The 27985-nt window shown below is 34.0% G+C and overlaps 3 protein-coding genes across 3 annotated transcripts; 2 read left to right on the top strand and 1 right to left on the bottom strand.

The window, feature by feature from the left end:
- Positions 1 to 158: 158 nt before the first annotated feature.
- On the top strand, positions 159 to 15382 carry LOC110038696. Its single transcript, XM_020743594.1, has 3 exons — positions 159 to 268; positions 14073 to 14592; positions 15278 to 15382. The coding sequence occupies exons 1-3, from the start codon at positions 224 to 226 to the stop codon at positions 15361 to 15363; spliced, it is 651 nt and encodes a 216-aa protein (XP_020599253.1). The 5' UTR covers positions 159 to 223; the 3' UTR covers positions 15364 to 15382.
- On the top strand, positions 11186 to 11952 carry LOC110038699. Its single transcript, XM_020743595.1, has 2 exons — positions 11186 to 11657; positions 11737 to 11952. Exons 1-2 carry the CDS (start codon positions 11313 to 11315, stop codon positions 11830 to 11832), a joined length of 441 nt encoding a protein of 146 aa, XP_020599254.1. The 5' UTR covers positions 11186 to 11312; the 3' UTR covers positions 11833 to 11952.
- LOC110038695 (probable galacturonosyltransferase 11) lies at positions 15375 to 26650 on the bottom strand. Its single transcript, XM_020743593.1, has 2 exons — positions 26120 to 26650; positions 15375 to 16793 (listed from the first exon to the last, which is right to left on the bottom strand). The coding sequence occupies exons 1-2, from the start codon at positions 26267 to 26269 to the stop codon at positions 15393 to 15395; spliced, it is 1551 nt and encodes a 516-aa protein (XP_020599252.1). The 5' UTR covers positions 26270 to 26650; the 3' UTR covers positions 15375 to 15392.
- Positions 26651 to 27985: the final 1335 nt, after the last annotated feature.

Here is a 27985-nt window from a genome sequence, read left to right as displayed (position 1 = left end):
TATTAATATCTAAATACTATATATAACTATATATTAGAATTATATGATACTGATGTAAATACCGTACTTTTATTTATATTTAGATTTTTCAATTTTTATTTTTTTATTTTTTATAAATTTGAGGGTTAAAAGATGCTGGCCACAGAAAAGCAATCCACGACTTCCCTCGATCACCTTTTTCGTCTCCTGCTCTCCTCTTAAAATTTCTTTTAATGATTGGAAGATGGCCAACAGCATGTGCTCCTCGCCGAGGGATCTCCCATCGGCTGTAAGTTCTTCTTAGATTCCTTTGTTTTCAATTTTTACAAACTGAAAGGTGTCGCCTTACTGGCGAAGAGAGACTTTTTTTCTTGCCGTTTGAATAAAAATTCCTGTTTTTTCTTGCTGTGGAGTATTTGAACAAGGCATTTTGGAGTAGAGATCAAAACCATTAGAAGAAATATATTTTTTCTTGCTGTGGAGTCACTATAATACTAGAATCTTTCTGACAAAAATGTCATTATTGCTTTCACGAACAACAAACTTTCCGGCATTTCTGATGCTATGGGGAGAATGAGAGAGAGAAAATGGCATGGTTTCAATCTAAGGGGCTGTCTGGTGACAGCTTTAGTAAATCCTGTAAATTTGGATTTAAAACAAAATTTAGAGGAATTGAGAAGAAACTGGATCTTCTAAGCGCAAGCTTTAAAATTTTCCCTTTTTTGCAGGCAGATTTAAGTTAAATTCCACTTAAATCCATCACCAGACAGCTCCTAAATCCATATAACTCGTTAACTATCTTTTTGATATGTTTAAGGTCATGCAATCAGCGATATGGATGCAAGCCCTTGCTACATACTAATTTTGGTTGATCTAATTAGGATGAGCCATGAATTTCCCTGAGTTGGTAATTATATCTTTGGTTATCCTAAACTCTGAGTGGTTGTGATATTTAGCTACAAGGAGGAATCTAAAGAGATTTTGAAGTGCAAAAATATTAAACCATCGTTTGCCAAAAAGGAGAGCAACACTGGAAAAAGGTCAATAAGAAATGCAGGCTGCGGGGTCAAACCCGCTGCCCGAGATATAAGAAAAATGCGGCTTGCTGCGGTAAAAATATCGTCCCAAACTGGCCCTAAGTGCTAGTTTTTATTGATGCGGTTTTAAGAAAAATGCGTCTCGCCGCGGCAAAACCGTCACCACAAACGGGCCCTGAGTGCTTGTTTTTACTGATTCTCATAAAGAGGCCAACTTTCCCATTTGTCAAGTAAGAATGGTTGTGATATATAGTTGTAAGAAGGAATCCAAGAGATTTTGCAGTGCAAGCATATTAAGTGCATAGGAGTGCATCTAACAAAGTTCAGGTGAGCTAGCCTTGGCTTGAAAACAAAATGTTGAAGAGTAATTGGACTCGAACTTTATAGTCAAAATCGAATTATCACTTTAATTTACCTAACTTGACCATGCACCAATTGGTTCCGAGCCATTTAAAACCTTTTTGAGTTAACTTAAAATTATGCAAGTACAACTCACGACTAAAATTTCACTTTACCTCAATCCCAAGCTACCTTGAAATAACTCAAATTGTTCAACACATGATAAACATGATTGACATTACTAACACCCAAAATCAAAGCAATATAACATATATACAACTTTGAAACACAACATAAAAGGAAAATAGGTGTTATGAACTCAATAACACCCAATTACATAAGAATAACACTTGAGCAACTACCATTGTGTAATTCAGTACCATAAAAGACATCAATAACACCCAAAATCAAAGCAATACAACATTACGTCCGAACTCCAAACTGATGTCATTTGTGGTACTGAATTACACAGTGATAGTTGCTGAAGTGTTATTTTTGTGTAATTGGGTGTTATTGAGTTCATAACACTTATTTTTATTTCCTGTTGTGTTTGAAAGTTCTATATGTGTTGTATTGCTTTAATTTTAGGTGTTACTCATGTTTTTCGTGGTATTAGATGTGTTTAAACTCTTTAATATCTGACTAACATAGTGGTAGTACTGTGGTGATATTTTGGTGTTATTTGTTATTGCATTCATAACACCTATTTTTTTTTCTTGTTGTGATATTCTGGTGCTCTTATTTTCATTCCCTTCTTTTGTAGATTTTTGAACGTAAGGATATTCAACTGTAGATGTCGTTCTTTTTCTGCAGTAAAGGGTGCTTTGAATACCGTCAGACATTTTGTTTCAGAGGAGACAATGAATTCTTTGAAAGAAATGAATGTCTTTCATTTATTTGATATGTCTCCATATCCTCGGGACAATGTGTTGACATTACATATTTTGACATGTTGGGATAATGAAAGGAGGGTGTTCAGAATGGGTGGAAAAGAAATTAAATTGCATTATGAGCACTTGATGTTCTTCTGCAGTAAATGGTGCTTTGGATACCGTCAAACACCTTGTTTCAGAGGAGACAATGGATTCTTTGAAAGAAATGAATGTCTTCCATTTTTTTGATATGCCTCCATATCCACAGGACAATATGTTGATATTACACATTTTGGGATGTTGGGATAACGAAAGGAGAGTGTTCAGAATGGGTGGAAAAGAAGTTAAATTGCACCCTGACCACTTGACGTTGATATAACATATGCCTAACAAATGGGAGGTAGTTATTTGGAAGAAAACCCCTCTTCTTATGTGGATGTCAGACAAATAAAGGATCAACTGATCAAATTTTTTGTAGGAGGATCTTCCATTCCCTTTGAGAAGTTATGCTTGAATTTTTTACTAATGAATTTATTTTTTCCCTCGAACAATTTTAGTGTGCCCGCAAGGCCTATTTCTTTTGGCGAAAATGTACAGTTATTTTCTTCTTATAGTTGGTCCGCTATCATCTGTGACTTTATCATTGATCAAGGAGCATTACCACCGTTAAATTAAGACGCAATCAGTCAATGGGATACATCGAGAGATTTGTTTTTGTTTTAACGGTAAGTATATATTGTATACAATAGATATTATGCATTCTGAGATTATTTCTAGTTGTATTTGTTTTGACATACAACAATAAAGATTCACGAAGCGTTTAAAAAACTTGATCATGCAAAAGTTAAAATTTACTTAATTATATTTTTTAATGTTTTAGTTAGTGATTTATTTCACTGCTATTCTGAATTGATTATGGACATTTTGAATTGCAATGTAGGTTTATGATTCTTTCATAGATTTGAAAGAAGATGAGCAACATTTGCTCTCCAACTTGGAACAGGGACAACTGAGTTCTGCCAGGGTGGTCCCACGTCATGAAACTGCTGCCAGACCTTCTTCAGCCCTATACCGATTGTTTCCAGCGAACTTACCCTGAAAGCCACATATACAACAAGTAATAAAGAACTTAAATTAATAATGGTGCTATTGAAAGCTCAGGAAAAGACAAGTTTTGATTAATAAGAATCTATGAATACAATCAATAAACAAATGTCTTATGTAAGCGATACATTAAACAACCTAACAAATATGGTTGAAAGATTAGAAAGAACCAAAACAAATAAAGAGGTTGAAATACAGACAACGGGAACACACAAATCCTCTGTCTGAAGTGTTAAGTCCACCCAGAGGATGAAGGAAGTGGGTTCACCTGAGTTTACATACCAATTAAAAAGAAAGAAAAAAAACTGATGTTGTTGAGCAGCATTATTTGGGAGATGTCCCAGACATTGATACAGAGAATTTAATTGATAAAGAGAATATAGTAAATAACGATAATATAGGTGTACATACTACCAGATGGAGATGATCAGATGATAGTCACCGGAAAGAATAAAATATGTTGAAGACAATGTATTCACGGGCGATGCGACACTTCAGGAAGATTCTAAAGAGGTTGAATGATAAGTGAAGGGTGTTCTAGAGTCACTCACCCATCTAGCAAATAACTATTTCTATTGTCACCCCCATCTTCTAATATTACATTAATTTTGTCAAAGTTTTATTATTTTGTAGGCTCTTCGAGCATCGTCTTTTGTAGATTCCTCCAGCACTTAAGCTGTAAACAATTCTTTTCGAGAGCAAACATTAATAGAAGTTGTATATAGTCCTGTTGGAGAACCAACAATGATAGAAGCTATACATAGTTCTGCTGGAATAATAAAAGATGCACAGTTTTGTTGACAATGAAGCCTAAGAGGGGCAACAAGCACTAATAATTGCAGACGATAAATAATAGCCCAATCAAGAAGACATAGATGTAGCGAGCCAGATCTCCCATTCAAACGACTACGCACTAGTAGTACTAATAATTAGTCATTTCTGCTCTTAATCATATCTTTAAATTTCATAGAAATGTTACGAGTATTGAATTCTTTTGTAGCGTCGTACTATGGCCTCAGTGATTGATTATCTTGCTAGATCATTAATTCCAGTTGCAATGCAGGATGTAATAGATAAGTGTATTGCCAGCTACCTCGGGGTGTAAGTAAATGTTCAAAAATATTATAATGTTTAGAAGCCGTGCTGATATTAAATTGTAACAAAAATTCTTTGTTAACGATGCATACATGATCTCATCCTTAATAAGAGGAAAGCAGTACTGGATCGTGCTGGATTGGAGGATATATTAATGGAGCGTTGGTTCGAGAGCGAACATGTTGATGTTTGGAGTATTTTTCAGATGTAGTTGTTGAATTATTAAATTTGTAACACAAACAACACAATAACAAAAAAATAACAACAAATTGACACTTTAACGGAATCATCCAACTAGTCAAAAGGGTAAAAATAATAATCATGCAAACATGATAAGTGTGTCAACAAATAAAACTAATAATTACAATGAATCATAATAAATTAGAGCTCACTTATAGAATCCATCAACAGTCCGGTGTATGTTTGAGTTGATATTTGCAACGCATAATTTTCCTGTCATATTGTAAACAAAACAAGTTTTAGAATAACCCAATTAATAACACAACCAAAAACACCACATCAAGACCATAATCAACAACAAAACAACAACACAATTATAAAGCAGAAATAACACAATATCACTAGCACAAATCAAATAACGCCAGTATAATACCATAGTAACACGAGAATAACACCACAAATAACTAGCTCACATGCATACATGAGAATATTTCGAGGATAAAACCAAATAAACTAAAAAAATACGACAATAACATCCAAAAAACAAACAATAAAAAGAAAATAGTACACAAGAAAAACAAAACAATACTATCATATTAAGACTAACAATAATATCATAATAATACAACAAAATAGTTAAATAATACAACAATAAAAAAACCAAAATACACCACATTAACACTACCATTTACACTAGAATAACTACTATTATGTCACATTAGCAATACTAAATTATAAGAAAAAAATAGAGTAACACCAGAATCACACCCGAATAACAACAAAATAACACCAAAAAATCTAACAGACATGCATAAAAATAACACTAGATTGATACCATAAACAAAAAGATAACACCAAAAACAACATCAGAATTAAAGTAAAAACTAACTTCAATCTAAACATACCAAATAAAAAATAAAAAATCAAAAAATATTAAAATAACACTATCATAAAATCAAGAAAACAATACGGACGTAACTCTGAACTAACATAAAACTAAAAATCATTATAGACTTGCTTCATCTTCAATGTTGAGTGAGAATGATGGCTGCAAGACCTCCAACATTTCGTCGTTCAGCAAGAAGTCCATTGAAATCCTAAAAAAAAACAATAGAACAATAGCTATTCAGTTGGGCGCGGGAAAACAAAAGCCAGAATGACACCTTTTAAGAATAAAGATCCGGGTTAGGGTCGGGCCAAGCCGCACACGCGTTTTTCTTTTTATCGGAATTTTGTGGGTCCCACAAGGCCACGTGTCTGCATTTAATTGGACTCCGATCTGGACATAATATTTTTCCGCCGTTCAGACCGAAAATAGGAATTTGTTTTCTTGGTTTACCTTTCAATAAAAGTAACTCCCTGGGAGTAGTTATACCCTGATTCGGACAAAGAGCTCGAACTGGAAAGTGTGAGATTAGTTATCAACCGGACAAGGGTGTACTCGGCGGGAGTAAGTAAAAATTTTAATTTAATTAATTATTTCTCATTATTTTATTTTATTTTATTGTAAGGGTCACTAAAGCATAGCTGTCAGGGTTAAGCAACTCCTTCCCTGCTTGTGAGGATGGCTCATTGCGCTTAAGAAAAGTGAGCAGTTGCATGCAGGATTTTGGGGGTGAAGGAAGATTCTTCGTTTTTGCCTTTCCAAAATACTTCTTTGTAGTTTGGAGAAGGTTCAAGGAGCTCACGTGTGGGACTTTGGGCGGAAAGGGAGATGCTTTGTCGCAGATTGGAGAAGGGCTGGGGATGAAGGATAAACGAAGTGTTGCAGGAGTTATATTTTAGAATGTAAAGAAATTCAGGTGTCATTTGTAAATAAAATGAATTAGGTGTGAGTTAAGTAAACATTAATACTATAAGTGCTATGTATGTAAATCTCCCAAATTTAAAAAGTTGGATTCTATTCGAGCTCGGCTCAAGCTCAATAAAAAGTTTAACGGATGAGCTTAAATAATATTGCACTCATGCTTGATTCAATTGCAGCCCTAGTAGTGATTTTGGGTCTTAATCTGATAACTTAACAAGATAGATCTCTCATTTTTTTGTGTAATGATTAAGTTCTCAGACATAGATGCAATTTGGTATTATTACAGCAAGTGAACTTAAGGAATTAATGGAGCTACCAATCTACATATGCCTCTATGTTTATTGATCCGGTTTATTATTATTGTTTTTATTATCTATCTATCTATCTATCTATCTATCTATATATATATATATATATATATATATATATATATATTGTGTGTGTGTGTTTCTCTATCTTAATCCTTATTCAATACTACATAACTGCAATTCTGGTGCGATCATTTGATTAGGCATGACTCAGCAGGTAGATTGTTGATTTTTTTATCTTATAATATCACATGAATTTGCTAAAAATCCTAAATTTTGATATAGATACTAAAACCTGCTCGAATTGTTTTAGATCCTCATGTTTAATTTAAATCAACTTCACCTTTCTTTTCTAAGGATTAAGATGTTCAAAACTAGATAATATATATATAAATTTGAAAGAACTGTCTTAAAACGACTTGAGACATTTTCTTACTGGCTCAAGCTTCCTTTTGATGTTATTCACTTGTTCAAACCTTTCTATATGTTTCCAAGTGTGTATGTTTCCATAATTTAGTTGATGTTTAGCTGTATAGCTTTGTGTAAATTATCTTCATCCAGCCATTATTGTACTCATATTGGATGATTCTAGTGCTATCTTTCCATTAGGGTTCTTCAGTGATGAAACCTTTACGCCATTTGTGACCTCCTTTTTTTGGTACAGCTAGAACCATTTGCTATTTCACATGATAAATAAACAGCACTACAGCTTGACTTGCTAATATCGTAGTCACATTATTTAAGCAGCTTGGAGTGATATGGCGTGGCTTGGGATGGAGCGTATTTGGCAAAACGTGGCGCAGGCAGGCAGATGTGGGCGGAAGATGTCGAATTGGGGTGGAGATGGAGTGGTCAAGGTGGATCTAGGTGGAGGCGACAGTATATTGGTGATTGCCAGAGCGAATGGTTTCAAATTTGGGATATAGAGATTTTGTGAGATGTGGATGTGCTGTGAATCAACTGAACTTGGAAATTTCGTAGATGGAGTTGGTTCCAAGCAGATTTGGCATGGGGGATGTGGAGTGAGGAGGGGGACAAAATTCAATGAAGGCAGGTGAAGTCGATAACAATTTTGGTTCTCCACATAATCATTGAAGGCGATGCGGAGTCTGGCCGAGCCTGTCATTTCGTGACTTTGATGGGTTAGAGATGGTGGGATTCAAGATGATGCGAGTCGATACGTCACCTAAACAATGGCCAGGCTCAATGTAAACACCATTGTTGCAACCTAAATCAGAAAACTACCTCAAAATAGAGAAAATATTGCATTGAGGGGACGTTTGGGCGGATTAAAGTCGCGGATGGCGTTTTCAAAGCGTCATTGTTTTGTTTGGTAATTGTGTCTCTGTCATGTTTCGCGAAACGTCGTTTTGGATTGTTAATAAACGCGTCCGCGGAAACTACCCCGCATCCCGCATTCGTTCGTTCGCATTTTTCTGTTGCCCTCTCATCCCCTCTGCCCTCGACTTGAGCACTAGAGTTGATCTCCCTCGCTCTCGCATCCCTTGCTTTTGCCTCTCTCCAATAGCATCGTTCACTCTCGGTAGTCTCAATCCCTCTCACACATATGGTCTATTTCTCCTCTCCCTCTCCTTTACAAGTGGTTATTCTTGTGGTAATTTCGCTTTCTCCATGCGATTTTGGCTTTATCCGTGCGATTTGTTTTTACTAGATAAATGGATGAAATCAGGATGTTTTTACTGAGATTTATTTTTGCTGGGCTTTCTTTGTTTTACTGAGATTTGTTTTTACTGGAATGAAATTGAGATGCTTTTACTGGGCTTTCTCCGTGCGATTTGTTTTATGGAGAATTTGATGAATGAATGAAATTGGGATGTTATGTGAGTGTGGTTGCCTGTGATGGAAGTGTGGATGCTCTTCTTACTTGTGATGGAAGTGTGGTTGCTTTATGGCAGTGTGTTTGCAATTAAATAAGGCTAGTTTGCTGGCGAAAAGGAGTTTTGTTGCAATGATAATGTACCACATCACATTCCCTTGATCTACAACTTTGCATTCGACTTCGAGTAATTTAATTTAATTTTGTTAGATCATGCTTCATGTTCGAGTTGAAGGGTGCCTTTTGTAAATAGAAATTTCTAGACTATACTTGAATCTATTACTCAGATTCAAGAAGCCTCATTTAGAATACTTTTTTTGTTTCTTTGTGGATCTTCCAACTTGAATTGCGGATTCATGTTTAAAAACTATTTGTATTTTTTCTCCTCATTTACTTAACATTGTGGAGTCTGTTTGGAACTGCCATGCCAATGGGGTCCTTTATTTGCCTTATGCAATCAGCTATCTAATGTTCAGATTGCTCTTAAGAGGCGGAAAAGCTATTCTTGAACTCTTCTTTCTGCTTCTATTTCTGACCTTAAAAGTCAGCAAGAAGAAATCTTGATTCAATTGGAAAATCAACCTTTGAATCAAGATTTCTTTGCCAAAGCCTCTTCCATTGAATCTCAACTTCTTAATGTCACCTATTCTGAATATATTTAGGGTCAAGCAAAGTGCCAAATGTGTTTGGCTATGTGAAGGGGAGGATGATGTCAAGTTTGTATATCAAAAGACTGAAAGTAGAAGTAATGATGAGTTCTTTGTTTGGTTTTAATTCTAAAAGCTCCATGAGAAAATTCTTCTCTAAAATTGACCTGAAGAAGGCTTTTGATAGAGTAACTTGGCTTTCCTTTATTACAAATTGGAAAAATTAGGGTTTCCACATGAGTTCATTGGCTGGTTTGAAAGATCCGTGCTTATAAAATGTGAAATGAGGGATCCTTTCATTCTAAATATGGGCTTAGACAGTTTGCCTACTATCTCCTTAGACAGGTTGGGTTGTTCATTCTTTTTTTATTTAACCTGTTAGTCTTTGTGGGTTTCACTGTTGATAGCTAATGTTATAATCGCCCATTCTTTGTTGGTATTTGCTAGCTGGATTTTGTGGCCAGTGCAGCTTAAAAATTTGTGAAAAAGATTTATAGAACTAGTAATTTTTCAGTGTGTGTCTCATCTCTTTCTTGTTGGGTGTTGTTGCTGGTGCTTGGGTGTTGGTGTTGGTGGCTGGACCTGTGTGTGTATGTCTCCTCTCTCTAATGTTGGGTGTTGTTGTTGATGCTTGGGTGTTGTTGCTGGTGCTTGGGTGTTGCTGTTGGCGGCTGAATCTTGGTGTGTGCGTCTCCTCTCTCTACTGTTGGGTGTAGTTGTTGGTGGTATTGGTTGGACCTCAGTGTGTGGGCCTTTCTCTACTGTTGGGTGTTTTTCCATTTTTTTTATCTCGTGTTTTCATGATTTATTTTTTGTTTTTTTGTTGGTTTTGGTCTTTATTTTTCGTGGCGTTTTTTTTTTCATGTTCTTTATTTTACTTTCATTATCATTTTGTTTCATTATCCATTTATATTATTAGTTCCATTATGGTTAAGACCAAAGAAGTGGCTTCGTCAGCAATGTGGGACAATGAAGTAACAAACATATTCTGGGACCTCTGTATTAAGGAGATTGAGCTTGAAATTAATCCACCGTCCACTTTAAGATAAAAGGGTGATAAAATATTTCAAAGAGGTTCCAAGAAATGATAGGAAAGGAGTTTGATAGGTTAAAATTCAAGAACAAGTGAGGCCAATTAAAAAAGGATTGAAAGCTATGGAAGGAACTGAAACGAGGATCCACAGGTGTTGAGATTCTATCAGGCGGACCATTGATGCTTCAGAGTGGTGGAATTAGACGTTACAAACAATAAGCATACCCCCCCAAAATGCTTGTATTTCCTTTTGTTATACATGTTCTTCCGTTTTAAGTAATATGCTTCCTTGAACGTTGCAGATAGTGTCAGCCACTAAGAAATTCAAGGTGAGTGGAATTGAGTCGAACCTGGAAGAGAAGTTGGACCTCATGTTTACGAGGGTTCTCACGGTGGGCATGCATGCGTTCAACCTAAGTGAGCAGGGGTTAGCAGACATACCGGATGATATGGCAGCTGAGCAGGTTATTGGGTCAGACGAAGGCCCGAGCATAAACTTGAGGGAGCTCGAGTCCGCAGGCCAATGAAAGCTGTCTAGGGTGGAGAAAAGGAAAAATGAAAAAGACGCTTTCATCAGAAGTTCAATAAATAAGCTGATAGAAGTTTGTGCATCTCGATCTTGTCCTTCAAATGACACCACCATAGATGACTTTCTTCGAGTTTTAGATTCACATCTTGAACTTTTGGCTGATTCAACATTCTATCTAAACTTTGTTAAGTTACTTAAGGACTCAACCCACAAAATATTCATGAAGCTGCGCTTTGAGCTTTATGTCCAAAACTTACGTTTGTCTATGAAAAAATGGCTCTGTGATAACACTGTTTGATGACACTGTTATTTCTAATATGGAACAGTTACTATTAATTTTTTATATTTTTTCTTAAAGTTATATCACCGCAGACAGATATTCTTGAATCTTAACAAAAATCTTTTGCAGAATGGATTGACAGTGACTTCGCTCGAATAGAATTGCTGTGTTGATTATGATAATATTATACGAATACTACCACTATACCGTGGATCGAACTCCATGCATGGCATTGTCCTTCATTAATAATAAATGAGTCGGTGAGATGCTAGGACATCTTATAAGGTTCAATAATAAATTCAGCATGTCAGTACCCATTTTTTTGGTTCTCCTCTACGAACTTCATAGCAACCATGAGCTCCACGATTCCTCCAGAACGACCACAAGGGAGGAGTTAACAATAACACTATACATTCAAGCACAGAATAAATCAATAAGAGGAGCGTTGGAGTGTTTCCAGCATTCCTCTGAGGCAATCAGTTGGTATTTCTCCATGGGTCTAAAAGCACTAGTCAGTTTAGCAGCACAGATAATTAGATCAGAGGATCCGTCATTTGAGACGACTCCTGTAAAAATTCTCAATGACCCGCGATATAAGTCGTTCTTTAAGGTAAATTTAATTCACGCCTTACATTCACATCTGAATTTAATTATTTTGCTGACAATAACATCTTTAACTATTTTAACAGAACTATATTGGTCCCATTGACGGTACCCGAGTTGATGCACGACTACCGAATCATGGAATGGGCACGTACATTTGTTGGTGTGGATCACTCACATAAAATGTGATGATTGTGTGTGACTTAAACTTGTGTTTCACATTTTTGATGGCCAGACGAGAAGAGAGTGCACATGATAGTCGGCTTTTTGCTTATGCGACTTAAATAATAGACAATGCTTCCCTCACCCTCCAAGCTCGTTCATTTATATACAACATTAGGTATTTTTATTAAAAATTACTAATAATGTTTTTTTGAACAGGTAAATATTATTTGTTGGATGTTGGATATCACTTACAGAGGGAGTTTCTGAAGTCATTTTCAGATATCAAATACCACTTTTCAGATTTCGATAGATCTAGCGGTGTTTCCCGTGGAAGAAAAAAATGTTTAGCAAACGTCACTCTTCCCTACGCGGTGTGATTGAAAGAATATTTGGGGTGTGGAAGAAAAAATAGGTCATCCTATGTGATATATCAACATACCTGTTTTCTAAACAAGTACATATTGTGGTGGTCATAATGACGCTCCACAACTATATTCTGTGACATTACTCTTGGTCGGATCCAGACTTCAGTATGGCCGACGACGATCAGATGCAGGTCTCACCTGAAGCATTTGAATTTCATGTCGGACAGTTTATAACATTGGCAGAGAGGGAGTCATCGAAATTTGAAACCTAGGATGACGAAGGTGCAGTGACAGCTTTGAGAGAGCAGATCACAAATGCTATCGTTGGATGCTGACCAGCCGTTTCATCTTTAATTTATAAACTATGTTTTTTTTAATGCCTGTTGTATCATTATTACTTTTGATTTTACATTATTCACATGTTGGCAATAACTTTTCTTCATTTGCTTGTTATTTTTTTGATTTTTTTTGGGCATGTGAGGTTGACGATGAGATGTTTGAACTTCTGGATTCTTCAGATGGCTTGTCAGTCGCTGTTGGTTTGTGTCACATGTGAAATCTCAATGAAGACAACCAAATTCCTTTTGTATTTTCGACGATATAGTTTTTGAGGATTTTTTGGATGACCTTCTTTGATGATATGCATATGTGATACGCGAGGTTGGTTTTTAGTGGGTAAAAGACAACCAAAAACCCTATTTTTTTACATGGTTTACTGTCTACTTGTAGTGAGAGATTCGTTGGTTAGTGTAGTGAGTTCTCTGAGCCCTCACGCCCTTTAGTTAATTTATGCTTGCATAGTTTCTATTTATTTCCATTTTCTTGTATATTTAACCAATGAATTTCATTTCTCTATTATGACTAGTGGGTGCTCTCTTGTATATTTGAAGGAAGATGAACTCAAGGATTTCAGGAACCTCCAGGCGAGTGCTCTGCCACTTCGGACTACGAACTTCATTTTTGACGTCACGTCAGACACATAGTTACGGGACAAAGTTCTACAGGTGCCCGCGGTGGGCATACTGTCCGGAGAAGTGACTTCTTCAGTTGAGCAGTTATTCTGATCGATTCCACTGCCGATAGTGATTGAGATTCGATGGATCCTTAATGGACAACGTTGCTTGTGACATGTTTCTTCTGCATTTTAAAATGAATATTATCATACTTTTAATTTTTTAATTGTAATTTTAATATGTATCTTTTTTATTAGGTTTCTTGATACTCACTCTTAAGTGAGGTATATCCTTTTCTTTGTACTGTTATGAAGTAATTTTTTTTGGTTTTAAACTATCAAATATATAGTCATAACAATTATTTTGCAAACAACACAATTACATAGTGGCAGAATGTTCATTATCCAAAAATAACTGCAAATCAGTTGTTTTTCAAACGCACAAATCAAATAGCCAGTTAGTTTATCAAGATCAGAAAGAAAATGATCATTTTTTCAGAAACAATTGCAAATCAGCTATTTTCCAAACCCACAAACCAAACTGCCAGCCAGCTTATCCGGATCAGTTGCTGATCAGAAACTTATCCGGATAAACTGCTTATCTGGATAAGTTTGATAAGTTGCAGCAGCCCTAAATGATAATGAGGCATTTGAACTTGCTAGAACTCTAGGTATTGAGGGGGAGATGGGGTAATGCAATTATAAGAGTTCTTTCGGGTTCTATTCTTAGTTTATTAAAAACATGAGAAAACTTGATGACCCACTAATAATCTAATAACAAATGAAACTTCTTATTTAAACCCAGTAAATCACCCATTACATCATGAGAAAACTTAATGACGCACTAATAATCTAATAACAAATGAGGCTTATTAGTTAAACCCAATAATTCACCCATTACATCTATTGAGAAAACCTAACCGTTCTGCAATCTCTGCAGGTAAAGCTCAGGCACTTCTCAAGCCGCGTTCGGATTTTCAGGCAATATCCTTCAAGCATGAGATCATTTAGTGAGAAGAAATTTGTGTATAATCCAAAATTGTTATATTATGGAACGAGGTTTTTTAACAATAGGGCGAGATGGATGATGATTGTGGCTCGGACTGATAGTAAGAATGTTGCTGCTGAATCAAGCAGCTCAGAGTCTATTACCACTGAAGACACGAGCACATCTGATCAGCAAGTTACAGGCATGGAAGAAGCTCAACCTCAAAAGCCAAAACCTGTGCTGAAGACGGCACCTCTACCAGCAAGGGAGAAGCTAAGAGCAGCAAGGGTTCTCTCAAAGTATACTGAATCTAAACCCATAAAACCGGCAATGGGAAGCAAAATTCTGGATGCATTAAGAGAGACTGACAAAGGCAAGAAGCGCTCTGGCCTCCCTGAAGCTCCAACGAACTTGTTTGATGACAGCAATCGTGGATTAGGGCAGGAAGGCTGGAAGTTTCAATTGCCTGGAGGTAATGATCTCTTTGCAGTCGCCTTCTCTTTTGTCTTCATCAGTACTGTAATGTTTGCAACGACTTATTTTGTATGGAAAGTCGGTGCAATACATTTCAATGAATTCTGAGGTGACAGAGGAATGAAAGACTACCTCACTTCTCTGTAAAAGGGCTGAAAGGCATTTGAAAGCTCCCAAAAAAGTATGAAAACCGTAATATTTCTTATGCTGCATGGTCATGGTTTTTATTTATAGAATTGCTGGTGATTTGTATGTACTTAGAACTTTTTGTAGTTATTATTATTAATTTTCTATGTATGAATATCATTTCAAAAATAAGAACGGCTGGAGGTTGTATAAATATCCTCTTAAACTCTATTATTCTAATTTCATCAATGTATCTAGCCAATAGAAGTTATTAAATTCTAAATATTATCAAATCCACATGAATTTAACTTCAAATCAAAATATTTAAAATTCTCTATGCTCTGAAATCAAAATAATTTTTGAATGTAATCACATTTAGCTGGCATGCGACCATGTAAATAAATCACTGCAAAAGATACAATTTTTTCAAAATTTAATCACGCTTTGCAATAGAGAAATGAAATACATTTCATAGCACAAACAAGTTTGAAAACCGCCAACATAGGCTTAAAGAATAAACTTCCTATACTAAACATGAAAAATTTTCTTCTTCACAGGCATCTCTCATGATATATATTCACATAAAAAAATCGCCGTCCTTCTCCAATACGATCTGAAGAAATTATTGCATCTTCCAAAATGAATTCCGCCGCCTCCAAAATACAGATCTTTCTAGCTGTGTAGCATGCAACCTCTAATATAAGGATGTAGAAAATCTATGTGACGCCACCAAAGATGCCTGTACCTACTAATTCCCAGCTTCAGCCATGGCTTCATATTCCCATTAAAGTGCAAAGTAGCAGCACTCTCAATCAACCTAAAATCGATCTGGAAGTCGTATCCCAGGCCCAGCACATGCCATCTTCGGTCAAGTGGAACCATGAGTCCATAAAATGCAAGCAGCCCTGCCGGCAAAGTCCCCTCCCAAATCAAGCCGTCTGCATTCTGCTGTACCCAGTAGTGAAACCTTGCGGTCACGTTGGCTTTCTTCCATGCTATCAGATCGACCACATTGAGTCCGAATGCCCAAGCACAGGCCTGCGGATCAAATGTTGCGCTGATCAACGGATGGGAAAAGTTGACATGGTTATGAAGCCTGTGGAACGAGTCGAGGCAGGTCTCCACTGCTCCAATAGCACTTCCGTGCATGTTCATGGAGAAGAGAGGCGTCAAATCCCTTTGGACAACGATGTCATCATCAAGAACCACCACCCTCTCCAGCAACGGGTGAGTTTCTGGGATGTAGAACCGCAAGTATTTGAGCAGAGAATGCGGACTCCGTGTTTCTGCTCTCGCTAGTTGTTTAACCAACGGCGAGGAAGATTCGTTCAACCAAGAAAACTCTTCCACTCTTCTCACCACTACAGTACAGCCTTTGAAGTTGTTTTTCAGAAACCATGCAGTCATTGCTTGGTAATTGATGTTATCCGTGACGACGTGAAAAACAAGCTGTTGTGGGTGCTGTACATTCGCAATGGTAGAATTCACAACAACGGAAGTCGCGAGGACGTTATCGGAGAAGACGCAAAAGTGATATAGGTTGATGTCGATTAGACGGAGGGAGTCCTGCTGCTCTTCTGCACGAAGTCTGAGAGCGGGTTGTTCTTGGTGCCAATCTTTTGTGAGCTTGAAATTGATGCATTGGAGATTCTTTGGCATGGATTCAGCCGCTAATCTGCCAAATGCCGCACTCTGAGCAGTTGCTACGATGACGCGGTCTTCAAGGGCTTGGACATGGTTTCTCAGCGTTGAGATTGTTGTGCTGATGTCAAAGTGGTAATCTAGGGCTTTGTTGATTGATTTTGATAGCTGAATGACAATGGGTTGGGCGTCCATGAGTGTTATGTGCTTCCCGCTGACTGCTGCTTGTGAGAGCAATCTTTGACAGGTCCTGATCTGTGAGCTTAGTTCTGCAGCAAAATCAAAGTTACCATGCTCCTTTGCAAGAACTAGGTAGGCTTTCGATAGTGTCATCTGGTCAACCAATTGCCGGGTAAGTGATGTGCTGGACAACAAATCTTCTGTAAAGTTCATCCTCTCAACAGAAACATCATCAAGTCTTGTACTTTTCACCTACAAAAGGAATTATAAAAAAAGCAGATAATTGAGGAAGCATAAATAAAAATGGGATCTATGAAATTTAGAACTAACTAAATTAGGAACAACGGAGGAACAACGTAGGACGGTATCAATTTTTTTCTTTATTTTATTTTATACAAATTATTACAATAAATCATCATAACCTTCTAATAATAAAAGAGTAACTAAGGAAAAACCACCAAGTACACTAAAGAGTAATCAAATTAAATCAAAGTAACAACATATTCTGAAAATAAAACAATATTGCAATCCAACCAATAACAGTCTAACATTACTCCGAAATAAGCAGTAAAAGAAAATATAATCAATACAAACATATCAACCTGGAGTTTTGTTTGAAAGAAATAATTGATTTCAATAGTAAGTTTATCACCGCTTAGTAAGCAATTATACATTAATCATAACAAATAACCAGTAAAACAAATCCCTCTTATTAGACATATCAACCTGGAGTTTTGCCTGAAAGAAATAATTGATTTCAACAATAAGTTTAACATCTCTTAGTAAGCAATTATATATTAAATTAATATTTGAATGTTATGTATGAATATGTCAAACAAATGTGATTCATTAATTATCAAACTATAATCTTTCATTTTAAATTAATCATTCATATTTCAATTTAAATATTTACCTTTTTAACTATTTTAAGAAGTCATATCAAGATCATCTTCATACCCAAAAGTATCCTTAAAAAGTTGTACTCGTAGGTATCCTAATACTTGTAGGTTCTAAAAAAAATTGAAATTGACAACAAGTCCCATCTACCTATTTTGATCCTCATTCTCTTAAAGATTGAAATTGACAAGTCTAGTAAATTCTATAATATCTAAATCAAAAAATATAAGAATTTGCAAGTCTAAATCATCTAGTATGATCCTCCTCCACATCTTGGAGTCGATAAGACTAATATTTTAAATATTTTAAACTAACAAAACTCAAGTGAATCTTAAACATAAAAATTTTAAATGCCCAAACACATCGATGATGCTTGTATTGATCATGAATCTATATAAGGGTAAATTTTAATATAAAATTTTCAAATAGCAAATTAAATATTTAAGTAAAATTAATCACTTAAAAATTTAAAGAAAATCACATCCACCCCCCGCAATAGTTTGTCGAGGGTCACAAATTTTGTATTGACTTAAGCTTAAAATGAGTTAATGCCACATGAAGTGTGCTATTATATTCACATCCAAAATACTTTCAAGCTAGTAAAAACGTGACCCGAGTCCTCTGTCCTTATGGTTTGGCCCAAAAGCTCTACAAAATAATGGTTGTGAGCAAAGCAAACTAGTCAGGTGGTTGCCAACAAATGACACCATTATAATACGATTATAGTTGTAGCCTATATATTCCCTAGCGACTTTTTGTCCTTTGATTTCTGAACCATAAATATACATTTGATTGGCTCAAACCTTCAGTTAGCTAAGGTTGAATTAAATTTGTTTCCTTAGACGAACATTCATCCCAGATCAATAAGGGACTATTGGACGATGCAAACCATGGTTGCTGAAGAATCATTCAGTTAGATTGGGTCGACTACCTCATCTAACTAAGTAGATCAAGGACAACAACAACCCTGGACAACGGGATCATGGGATCTTGATAGAGTTGCTCATCTTTCCTATACCATATGCTTTAAGCTCCAAGTGATAAATGTTACAATTTGAAATATATGTCTGTCGCTACTCTCTTGTTATCAATAGGGCCAATTAATCATAAAGGCTTGTGCTTATGGAAAATCTCGAACTCCAGATTAAAAGGTCCTCGCAAAATGAGGGCGAAATCTCTGGGTAGTGTCTTATCTATCATTCCATCCGCCTTATGAAAATATGAGCCTTAAAAGCTCTCTCAATAAAAAAACAAAACCAACAAAGAGTTCGGGGCATCAAAATTTTCCGAGCCTACAATAAATTAATTGAAACTTGAGAGAAGCATATAGGAAATGCCGAATTTGGGGAAAGGAAAAACTATGGGCACACCCTTGTTGAAATAATACCATATGTTTGAGTCAAAGATTATAAAAAGTGTCTTTTACAATAATTAGACAAGTTATCAATGTAATTATCGAAAACAACAAAAGGCATCTCCTGTGATGGTAGTAGAAAGAAACTTGTGGTGTTAAATTTTTCATCAAGCAATGAAGGCAATTAGCTTGTTCAAAAACCAGGAGATTGAGAAAATGGATATCCAACATTGGTGGTTGTGGATATTGGGCATTAGCCATTATCATGCGTCAGATGATGGTTATTGGGGAACATGAACAGTCAGATGAAAATGTGTATTCGATTTAGTCAATCTCTTAGTAGAAAAATGATCAGAAAATTAATAACAAAAGAGTCAAAATTGGTGGATGATGTGTGTTAGACGATTGTGAACAACATGCATCAAACTTCAATCTTTGGAAGGTGTCAAATAAGAGATTGTTTGAAGTTACATGATACTGGAAAAGTGGTTTGGTTGTTCTCCTTCTAGAAGGAGAGAAAGATGAACAAAAAATGAGTGTAATATGATAGTAGCTAAGAAATCAAACACTATTAATTGGTCGACAATAGTTGAAGGTGAACATCGAAAGTAGAATTATGGTGGGCAATCAGCTTGGTAGATTGAAGGTTTAAGGCACATCAGGAAGGGATGAATTGCATATTCATTAAACATTCAATTGATATCCGAGCTAGTGCTCTTGATAATCTTTATTAGACTTAAACATCCTAGAATTTCAATCTTAATGACACATGATTTGAGTTTTTTCTTGTCTTTTAGACAATCAATTTTCATCCTCTTATTTTAGGTAAAAGAGATTTTGCTATTAAAAAAATTGTATATTTAATATTGTTACAAAATCTCAATTATTAAATTCAATATTATATTAAACAGTTGCTTCTCTTCATGTATTGAAACTAAGTGAAATGAACTCTTAAGCTATCATTTATTTTTGCAAGTCATTATTGGATGACTTCCAATTAGTTTCATATTTAAATACTATTAAATCTATTATGGATACACACACTATTTTTTTTTATTTTTGATTATAAAACAAATGAGAAAACTAATATAAAAGGAGAAAAGAATCTTCAGGGAAAATGTCAATGTGCTACAAGATGATTATTCATAATAACATGCTTCACAAAGAACCAAAATAAGAATAAGGAAAAACCTATGCAAAAAGAAAATGAAGGTGAATAAAAAATGCCTTTTCCAATAGTTCATGATGAAGAGGAAAAAGAGAAAAAAAATGAACAACCATCACAACTCAAACGCTAAAAGCAATGCAAGTGTTTTTTTATGAAGAGCCCTCAAATGCTTTAAATGATTTGATTAATGATTTTATTGAGTTGAAAGAGAAATAATATGACTAGTAAAAAGAGAACCACAATCCTTTAAAAGCTTAATAAGGAATCTTAAGAGTGAAAAAGAAAAGCCTTACTAAATATAAAAAATCTCATGATAAAATTTATCTTTAGAAAATGAGATGGATAGCTTAAAAATTAAATTGAATGCCTAGCTCATTACTTCTATATTTAATTTTTCATTCCATAATCAGGATACTAATTTAATGAAGGACCAACATGTACTTTAGAAAACGAGACATATAAAATTGCTAATATTAGAACTAAATGTAGTAATTCATCCTTGAATACTATCATATCTTAATCTTATTGTATGAATGCTCTACATTATAAAATTAATTCGATAGAAGATGATATTCTAATTTATTGAATGATTTACATATTAATGTATATTTCCACTTCACTATTTCATGTATCATGATATTCATGATATTTAATTGCTTATTATTGCTCTAAACTATAGAATAATTAGTTGGAATAAATGAATTATTATCTAGTGATCAAAATGCTCATGATTTATATTTTAAGATTGTTAGTTTATAAAGTGCAAATGCTAGCCTTAGAAGTAGAATAAATGATTTATTTCTTAATGTCTTCTGCTAGCACTAATTTGTTTGTATGAATAATCTCATTTATGTTGTAGCAAATTAAAAATACTAAAATTACAATATGTTTTATGCATGCCCTACTTGTTATGACTTGTATTTACTGCAATAGATAAAGATATGACACTTATGTTTTTTTCTTTAAGAAATCAATGAACATTAAAGTTACATCATCAAATGTTTCGACTCTTAATGGAACTAGCTTATTATTCTCACCATTTGCACATAAATGCATTTTTAAATATTAATGTTCATCAACCTAAAAGTGATTTAATAATTAAATCAAAGAAGTAGGTTTGCGAGGTCGGTTTGTGTTAATGGAGGATTAGTGAAAACAATGAGGTACCAATTTGAAGTACAAATTTTGAATATGAACTATCAAATATTTAGAATCCAAATCAAAAGTTTTGAAGGCTTGATACGAGCTAAAATTATCAAAATAAGTCTAAAAACTTCCGTGTTTTACTTTTTTCTCCTTATTTTAGCTAGTTTTACACACGTTTAGCAAGTATACTATGTGAGTTAATTTCTGCAATTATAGAAATGTATAAATATTCATACTAAATACTCATAACTCTTATATAACATATATGTTTTAGCATGATTCATAGATTTTTTGAGTTATTAAAATTCATGCTGAAATAAATTATGCTTCATTTCTTAAACAGAACTTTAAACCAACGTTCACTTATCCATATGTTGTACATTCAACATCACTATGTATGCTTCACAGTAATACTTTCTTATTCTTGGTTTTGTTTTCTAAATAATTTTAAAATATTTTAATTTAATTTTAAAACATGCCAATTTTTGTTTCATGGTTTAGTTCTCGCCTATATTTAACTTGATTAGCTCATTCTAAGGAACATAGCATAGCCTTATGTACTATCGAGTTTTGGGTATAAAATAATATACAAAATTGATGAGATTACTGATGTGATTTTGTTTGGTCTAATAAGCCTTCTCTATTAGCTTGAAATTAAAATAGTATAAAGAATCATTAAATTAAATAGATAAATACCAGGTGATCATTAAGTTAGAAAAATTAATTTGGGTTTCATCATGTGGCTTTTGGTCATAGTGTGCTACCGCTCAAGAATTGAGTTAGTTACATGTTTGCTCAGATACCAAAATGAGTATTAATTTTTAGCATCATGAACATACATGAATAATATTTCTCAAATATTTTAAGTACATCTTTATAATTGTTTTAGGCAAACATGATTTTGTTGTCCTCTCATTTCTATTGTGACCAACAAACTTAAAATGATTAATTAATAAGTTGTATCATTATTAATGATTTTTCTTTTTATAATTGACATTATATTTTTACATATTCAGTTTATATTGCGGTTGAATTTCTTTTATGATATCATGATTTATTATTTCATAGTTTATTTTTTTTACAATTGATCTCAGAGATAAACTTTGGATCTTATATATGCATGCCTTTATTTATTTGTTTAGTCCTTTACATGTATGATTTTATTTGGAATATCATATATAAATAGAGAACATCAGTAGCAGCTGTCATCTTATAATTCATGATGAACCATTTCGATAATATCAAAAAGGGAAAATTTTTTATGTTGATGTTTATCAAAAATGAATTTGAATAAATGCATATAATTAGATAGAGAACTTGTAACTTTTTATATATCTAGTGAGAGGTACTTTAGTTATTAATATTATCATCAATCATCATCATCTATTCACAAAAACATAAATTTTCAACTTCAAATATAAAGAGATTCATAACCCCATGAACTCATGTGTGTCTCATTAGTAATTTGATGATAAAAATTTTGTGTGGGGTCCCCTATTGATTTGCTAAGTTCTTCAACATGTTACACATATACTAAACAAATTATATATTACATTAGTTTTTAGAATCTTTACAACTTGAAGATGTATTGTAAATTGTGAATCAAGATAATTTAAGAAAACAAAATTAAGACTCCCAAGCAAACAACATAGTTTGTCTTTAGTTGGCTCACTATATAATGAAGTTTTTAATTACCATGAAATATTCCAAAGATGAAAAACACATACCTAAAATTAATTTAAAATGCATTTCTATATTATTCAAGGATTATTTATGATTTCTAATGATTTAATTGAATTTACTTCTATTTACTAATATTTATTATTCATAAATTATAATAATTAGTAATCATGTATTAAAAATTTATTTCATCTTGGAATTGATTACTAATATTATTATAAAGTATATTTAAGCTTCATAATTATATTATTAAATTTGTTATTATCATGCTAATCATGCTTAATGACATTTATTAAAGATAATTAACTTATATATGTTAATTTTTTGATAAATTTAGAACTTTTATTTTTTACTTTGAATTTTTATGATAGCTTATTGCTAATATATGTTGTGAGTGTGTGTATTTCTTAAAAAAATATTTAAAAATTTTTAGTGTTTAATTAAAAATTCATGAAAATATGTTAAAATTAGAATTAATAAAATTATTTATATTTTTAGAATTAAAACTCAATTCATATTCCATTAATTTTATTGTATTTTCTGGATATGGTTTTATATATTATATGAAATACTTTGAATTAAAAATATTTTTTTTTTAATTTTTTAAAATATTATATCTTTCCTCGTTTAGGTGCCACTCAAATGAATAGTTTCTATAGCCGTTCGAGGATTATGACAAAATTTTGTCCTATAGGAGCTTGATCGTAGGCTTCTTAATGAGCCTTAAATCATTCTATATATATTTCTATAATCTTACCCAAATGATTCCACATATATTCACATTAAAAATATGTAAACATTTTAAGTATAAAGGTTTTATCATATTCAAAAAGAAATGCTATAGACATTTTACTTTTCAATCTCTTGAGATAATGTTTGAAATAATATTTTTCTCAATCTTATGTTTTTTTTTTTTTTTTGCATTTGATTTGTGGTTATATTGCAATCATTTTGCATCCAATTACATTGGACTCTGAAAAAATTATCGATTAGTTTGGATACCACTTAAGTGTTTAGAATAGTGTGATTCATACAAAGTTTACTGGGCTTGAGCTTAGAGATGTTTTCCCTGACCATAACTAATATGCAAGTATGCTTCCCCTTGAAGGAAGAGGATAAGAGTGTGTTTCCTTGTGAAAAAAAAAAAGATTGTTAGAGTTTCTTCATTCATGAAGAATGAAGATGTTTTTACTCCAGTAGAGTAACATCCTTAGTAAGAAGTGTGGACATAGGCTATTACATAGGTCAAACCATGTAAATATAGGATATGTCCATCTTGCACAATAGTTTCGATTTATATTTTTTGGACATTTACTCATAACTATTTTGTTTGAATGTTATATGTTTAAATTAGATAAATTATTTATTATTTTGAGTTAAAATAATTAATAATATAAGGTACTACATTATATTTATTTTCCATAATTGTACTAGTAGTTCAATCACTCACTATACCATTACTTATTACTGTTGTTATGATTGTAAGATTAACTTAATTGACCACAAAAGTGTATCGAATTATAAAAGATTAGCACATCAATTATATTATAACTTGGCTTAATCATCTTATAACATAACACCTTGTACACTTGCATAGTAGATTATTTATTTAATCATTATGCTTACAGCTTTTGAATATCATTTCATTGATTACTTCCAATGTGCATATTTATTACTATAACTTCTGTCTGACGGTATGTGAGATTTGAATTAAGAATAAAAGCATTAGTTACTTCCATTATCTATACTAGATTATTTATATAGTAATAAAGAAAATTTATAAGGCAAAAAAGTATCCCACACCATATTCACCTGCCTCTTGGTGTGCATTAAACTTTCACAGATGATGATAAAGGTAGGCGTTGGGCATTAGTAACTAACGGGCATCAAATGTTGGTTATTAGAAATCTTTGTAAGATTATTAATAGGAAACGTCAATAGCGATCAACAAGGAATGTTGATAGCTGGGCAACAATAGGCAACCAATTTGGTTATTTTTTGATAGGAAGGATAACTAAACAACTAAGAAGATAGGTGCCATTGATGGTTGATAACTAAACAACTAAGAAGATAGGTGCCATTGATGGTTGATAGGCCTCATCTGACATTGGGTGATGGATTTGAAACCAAATGACAGTTAACTAGAAAAATCAAAAGTTAGGTGATGATGGCTAATTATATTTATCATCCTCTTTATGGGAGAAAATTGGCCGACCGATAAGATGAATGTTGAATGACATTCGTGGATAGATCTCGGATAGTGTCAATGATGGGCATTGATATAGGTCAATGACCGACATCGGGCGACGGCAATGATGGACATGAATGATAGTCAACGATTAATGTGAGCACATGACAATGATGAGCATCGATATTGGTCAACATTCAGTATTTGGTGGTGGCAATGAAGGGTGTTGATGTTAAGCAATGGATGGCATCAAGGTTGTGATGACATCATACAAAGCTTTAAAATTCTTGACGAATGACAAATTTCTATATGATGAAAATCCTCTCTTTAATGTACAGAATTATGACCTACTTATAAAAGTTTTGAGGGTTCTTTTTATTTAATTTAATTAAAAGGGTTTAGATATTCCATCAAATAGTCAGAAAAATACCTCCTGATGTCTTGATCTTTTTTGGGCATCTCCGAATATTAAATACTTAAAATTGAGTGATTTTAGGCTCTTCAGATTCTTCTCGCCAACACTCATTTTAACCATAAGAAAATGCAATTTGGAGGGTGTTTGGTCTCTGAAATAGCCTTTCAAAATATTTAATTATGTTATGAGTGCTTGATTTAAACCTATTTGTATTCAGATCCAGGTGTTCATAGCATCTTCGTGTTTGTCTTGCAAACTGCATCCTCTTGACAAGTTTTTAAACATGAAGTTTGAATGATCTCAAAATCAAATTCTAAAATTACTGGCTATGATAATTAGGGGCTTTGAGAGAAAATTAGATTAAAATTCATACTTCAGCAGATGAATTTTCTAGTGGGGTATCAATACAAATTCAATTGACATGGAGACATAAACCATTAAATCACCGGGTTTGCTTACTTGCGTAGCTCAGCCAAGCAAGAAAAAAAAAAAAAACAATCATAATCCAACCAAAACTTCACAATTTTGATCGCAAGCCATCTAAGCAAATCGAAATTAGACGTAATGTGAATAAAAACAACAAAAAAAAAAAAAGACACAGCAAATCCCATTTTAACATAACAGAAACACAACAATCCAAAGACTAGACGAACCTAATGAGAGAAAAACCTAATAAAAGCGGTCCGAGAAAGTAAGAATTAGTTAAAAGTTCAGTGATAGCTGTGTTCACCTCCATTGGGAGCTGGCGAGGAATGAGCTGATAGTGCTGCACGAAGAAGAGAACGAGGGCAACCACTAGGAAGATCCCAAGAATACACCAGATCCAGTACATGATCCAACTCGACAGCCGAGGCCGCCATTCTGACGCCCTCCGCTTCATGCCCCGGTGATCACCCCACCTCTCACAACGATGAAATCAAAAACGCCATCAAACTCATCTCGTTCCCATTAAACATTATATAGCTCGACTCGACGCCTGCATTCTTCAATTCCACAGACTAGTCCCTGAGACGACGACTATTGTCCGGTTGGATTTTAAAGTTGGAATGGTAAAGAAGATTAAGCGATTCCTGAAATAACTCGGTTCGCAGTCATAACTATTTTCCTTTCCCCCAATTCGCTGTCGGCCGAGAGAGCTAAGCTTTTGCCTTCCAATTTCTTCGGGGGTGTGGTGGGCCCATCAACACACCCCGAGTTGGCAAGCTAATATTTAAAATTTGTCAGCTTCTCTTTTCTTTTTATATATGTAGTGGGGAAAATGAGATCCCGATTCAAATATTATATAGTTACAAAAGAAGATCACAATAATTACGGAAGGTTAAGGAAGGTCTGCTACGGAAGAGAAGGCCTGAAAGTCAAAATTAAACAGAACGAAGGGGAGTACATGTACGAGCAACGCAATATGTAATTTGAGTGGATCATATTCAGTTTGCTGATTTAATTATGATTAAATTTTTTGTTATAAGTTTAACTATTAGTAATTGATATTTAACCACTTATCATTGAATTGTAATCTAATGGCTGTGAGCACTGCATCTTTTGAGTGGGTTGCTTCTTAATCGGACTATGTTTAGAATTACAAACCCTGCCATTACTATATCTCTCGCCTTTGCAATCGTGGGCCCATTTCAATGGATAATCTGCTTTTGAATCTGTTTAGTTTTATACACTATTCGAGTTGACAAGGCTTTTTTACATAGAAAAGTAGCAGCATGAATCTCGAAGAGATCTTGCAGCGTGGATGGGACAAAACGTGTCAAAGGAGGGCCTACCAATAGGAGTCTCACAGAGGTCTAGATGTCTGACTTGATAAAGTATATCGAGCTGACTGTCACAAAGGCGACTACATAGATTCAGCTGAATAGCCCGTCTAGACACAAGACAGGATCATCCAAGCCTAACACCACGATGAAGCCAAACCGAAGAAAGGGCCAAACCCTCGAATCCCAAAACTATTATCACAGATGACCAGATGTATCCCTAGGTATCATCAAGATCTAACAAGACAAGTCTCGGCCAACTCCCAAAATCTCTTCGTTTAAGGACGGGTGATGCGCGGTTTTTGTATGTGCAATAAATGTCTTTCAACACGACAACACACACGACAACACAATTAGGAAATACACAGATTAATCACAAAAATAATCACTTCAGTATAATGAGTTTTATATTTTAAAATCTTTCTACCGTCACTCCTAGTGATTTAGGGTATATTTTTGATTTAAAACAATCACTAGGTTGTAAACGCAAGTATACGTATCACTCAAATAATAAATGACTCTAATAGTCCTAAGTATCAATCCCACATGAAGGTGGAAATTCTTATGATAATAACGTAAAACACAATATTTAAACTATAAAAACTAAAAGTAAGAAAGACAAGTTAAAGTGAGTTTAATGTATGCTAACGGAACTAAGTTTACTAAACTTCAAAGCTAAATTTACTAAGACAAAACTAAGTTTTGTGACGAAGAGTTCAAATTTAAGGAAATATCATTCCTCTTTACAATGAGTTTATGATTAGCGAAGGAATCAAATTTTTTTAAAATTATATAAAATTATATTGTGTCAAATAGGAACAATCATATTCTTTCTC

This window comes from Phalaenopsis equestris, unplaced genomic scaffold (genome assembly GCF_001263595.1).
Source record: "Phalaenopsis equestris unplaced genomic scaffold, ASM126359v1 Scaffold233549, whole genome shotgun sequence".
NCBI classification, from domain to species: Eukaryota; Viridiplantae; Streptophyta; class Magnoliopsida; order Asparagales; family Orchidaceae; genus Phalaenopsis; species Phalaenopsis equestris.
The sequence above is the reverse complement of the archived record's forward strand: the minus strand, read 5'-3'. Positions and strand labels throughout refer to the sequence as shown.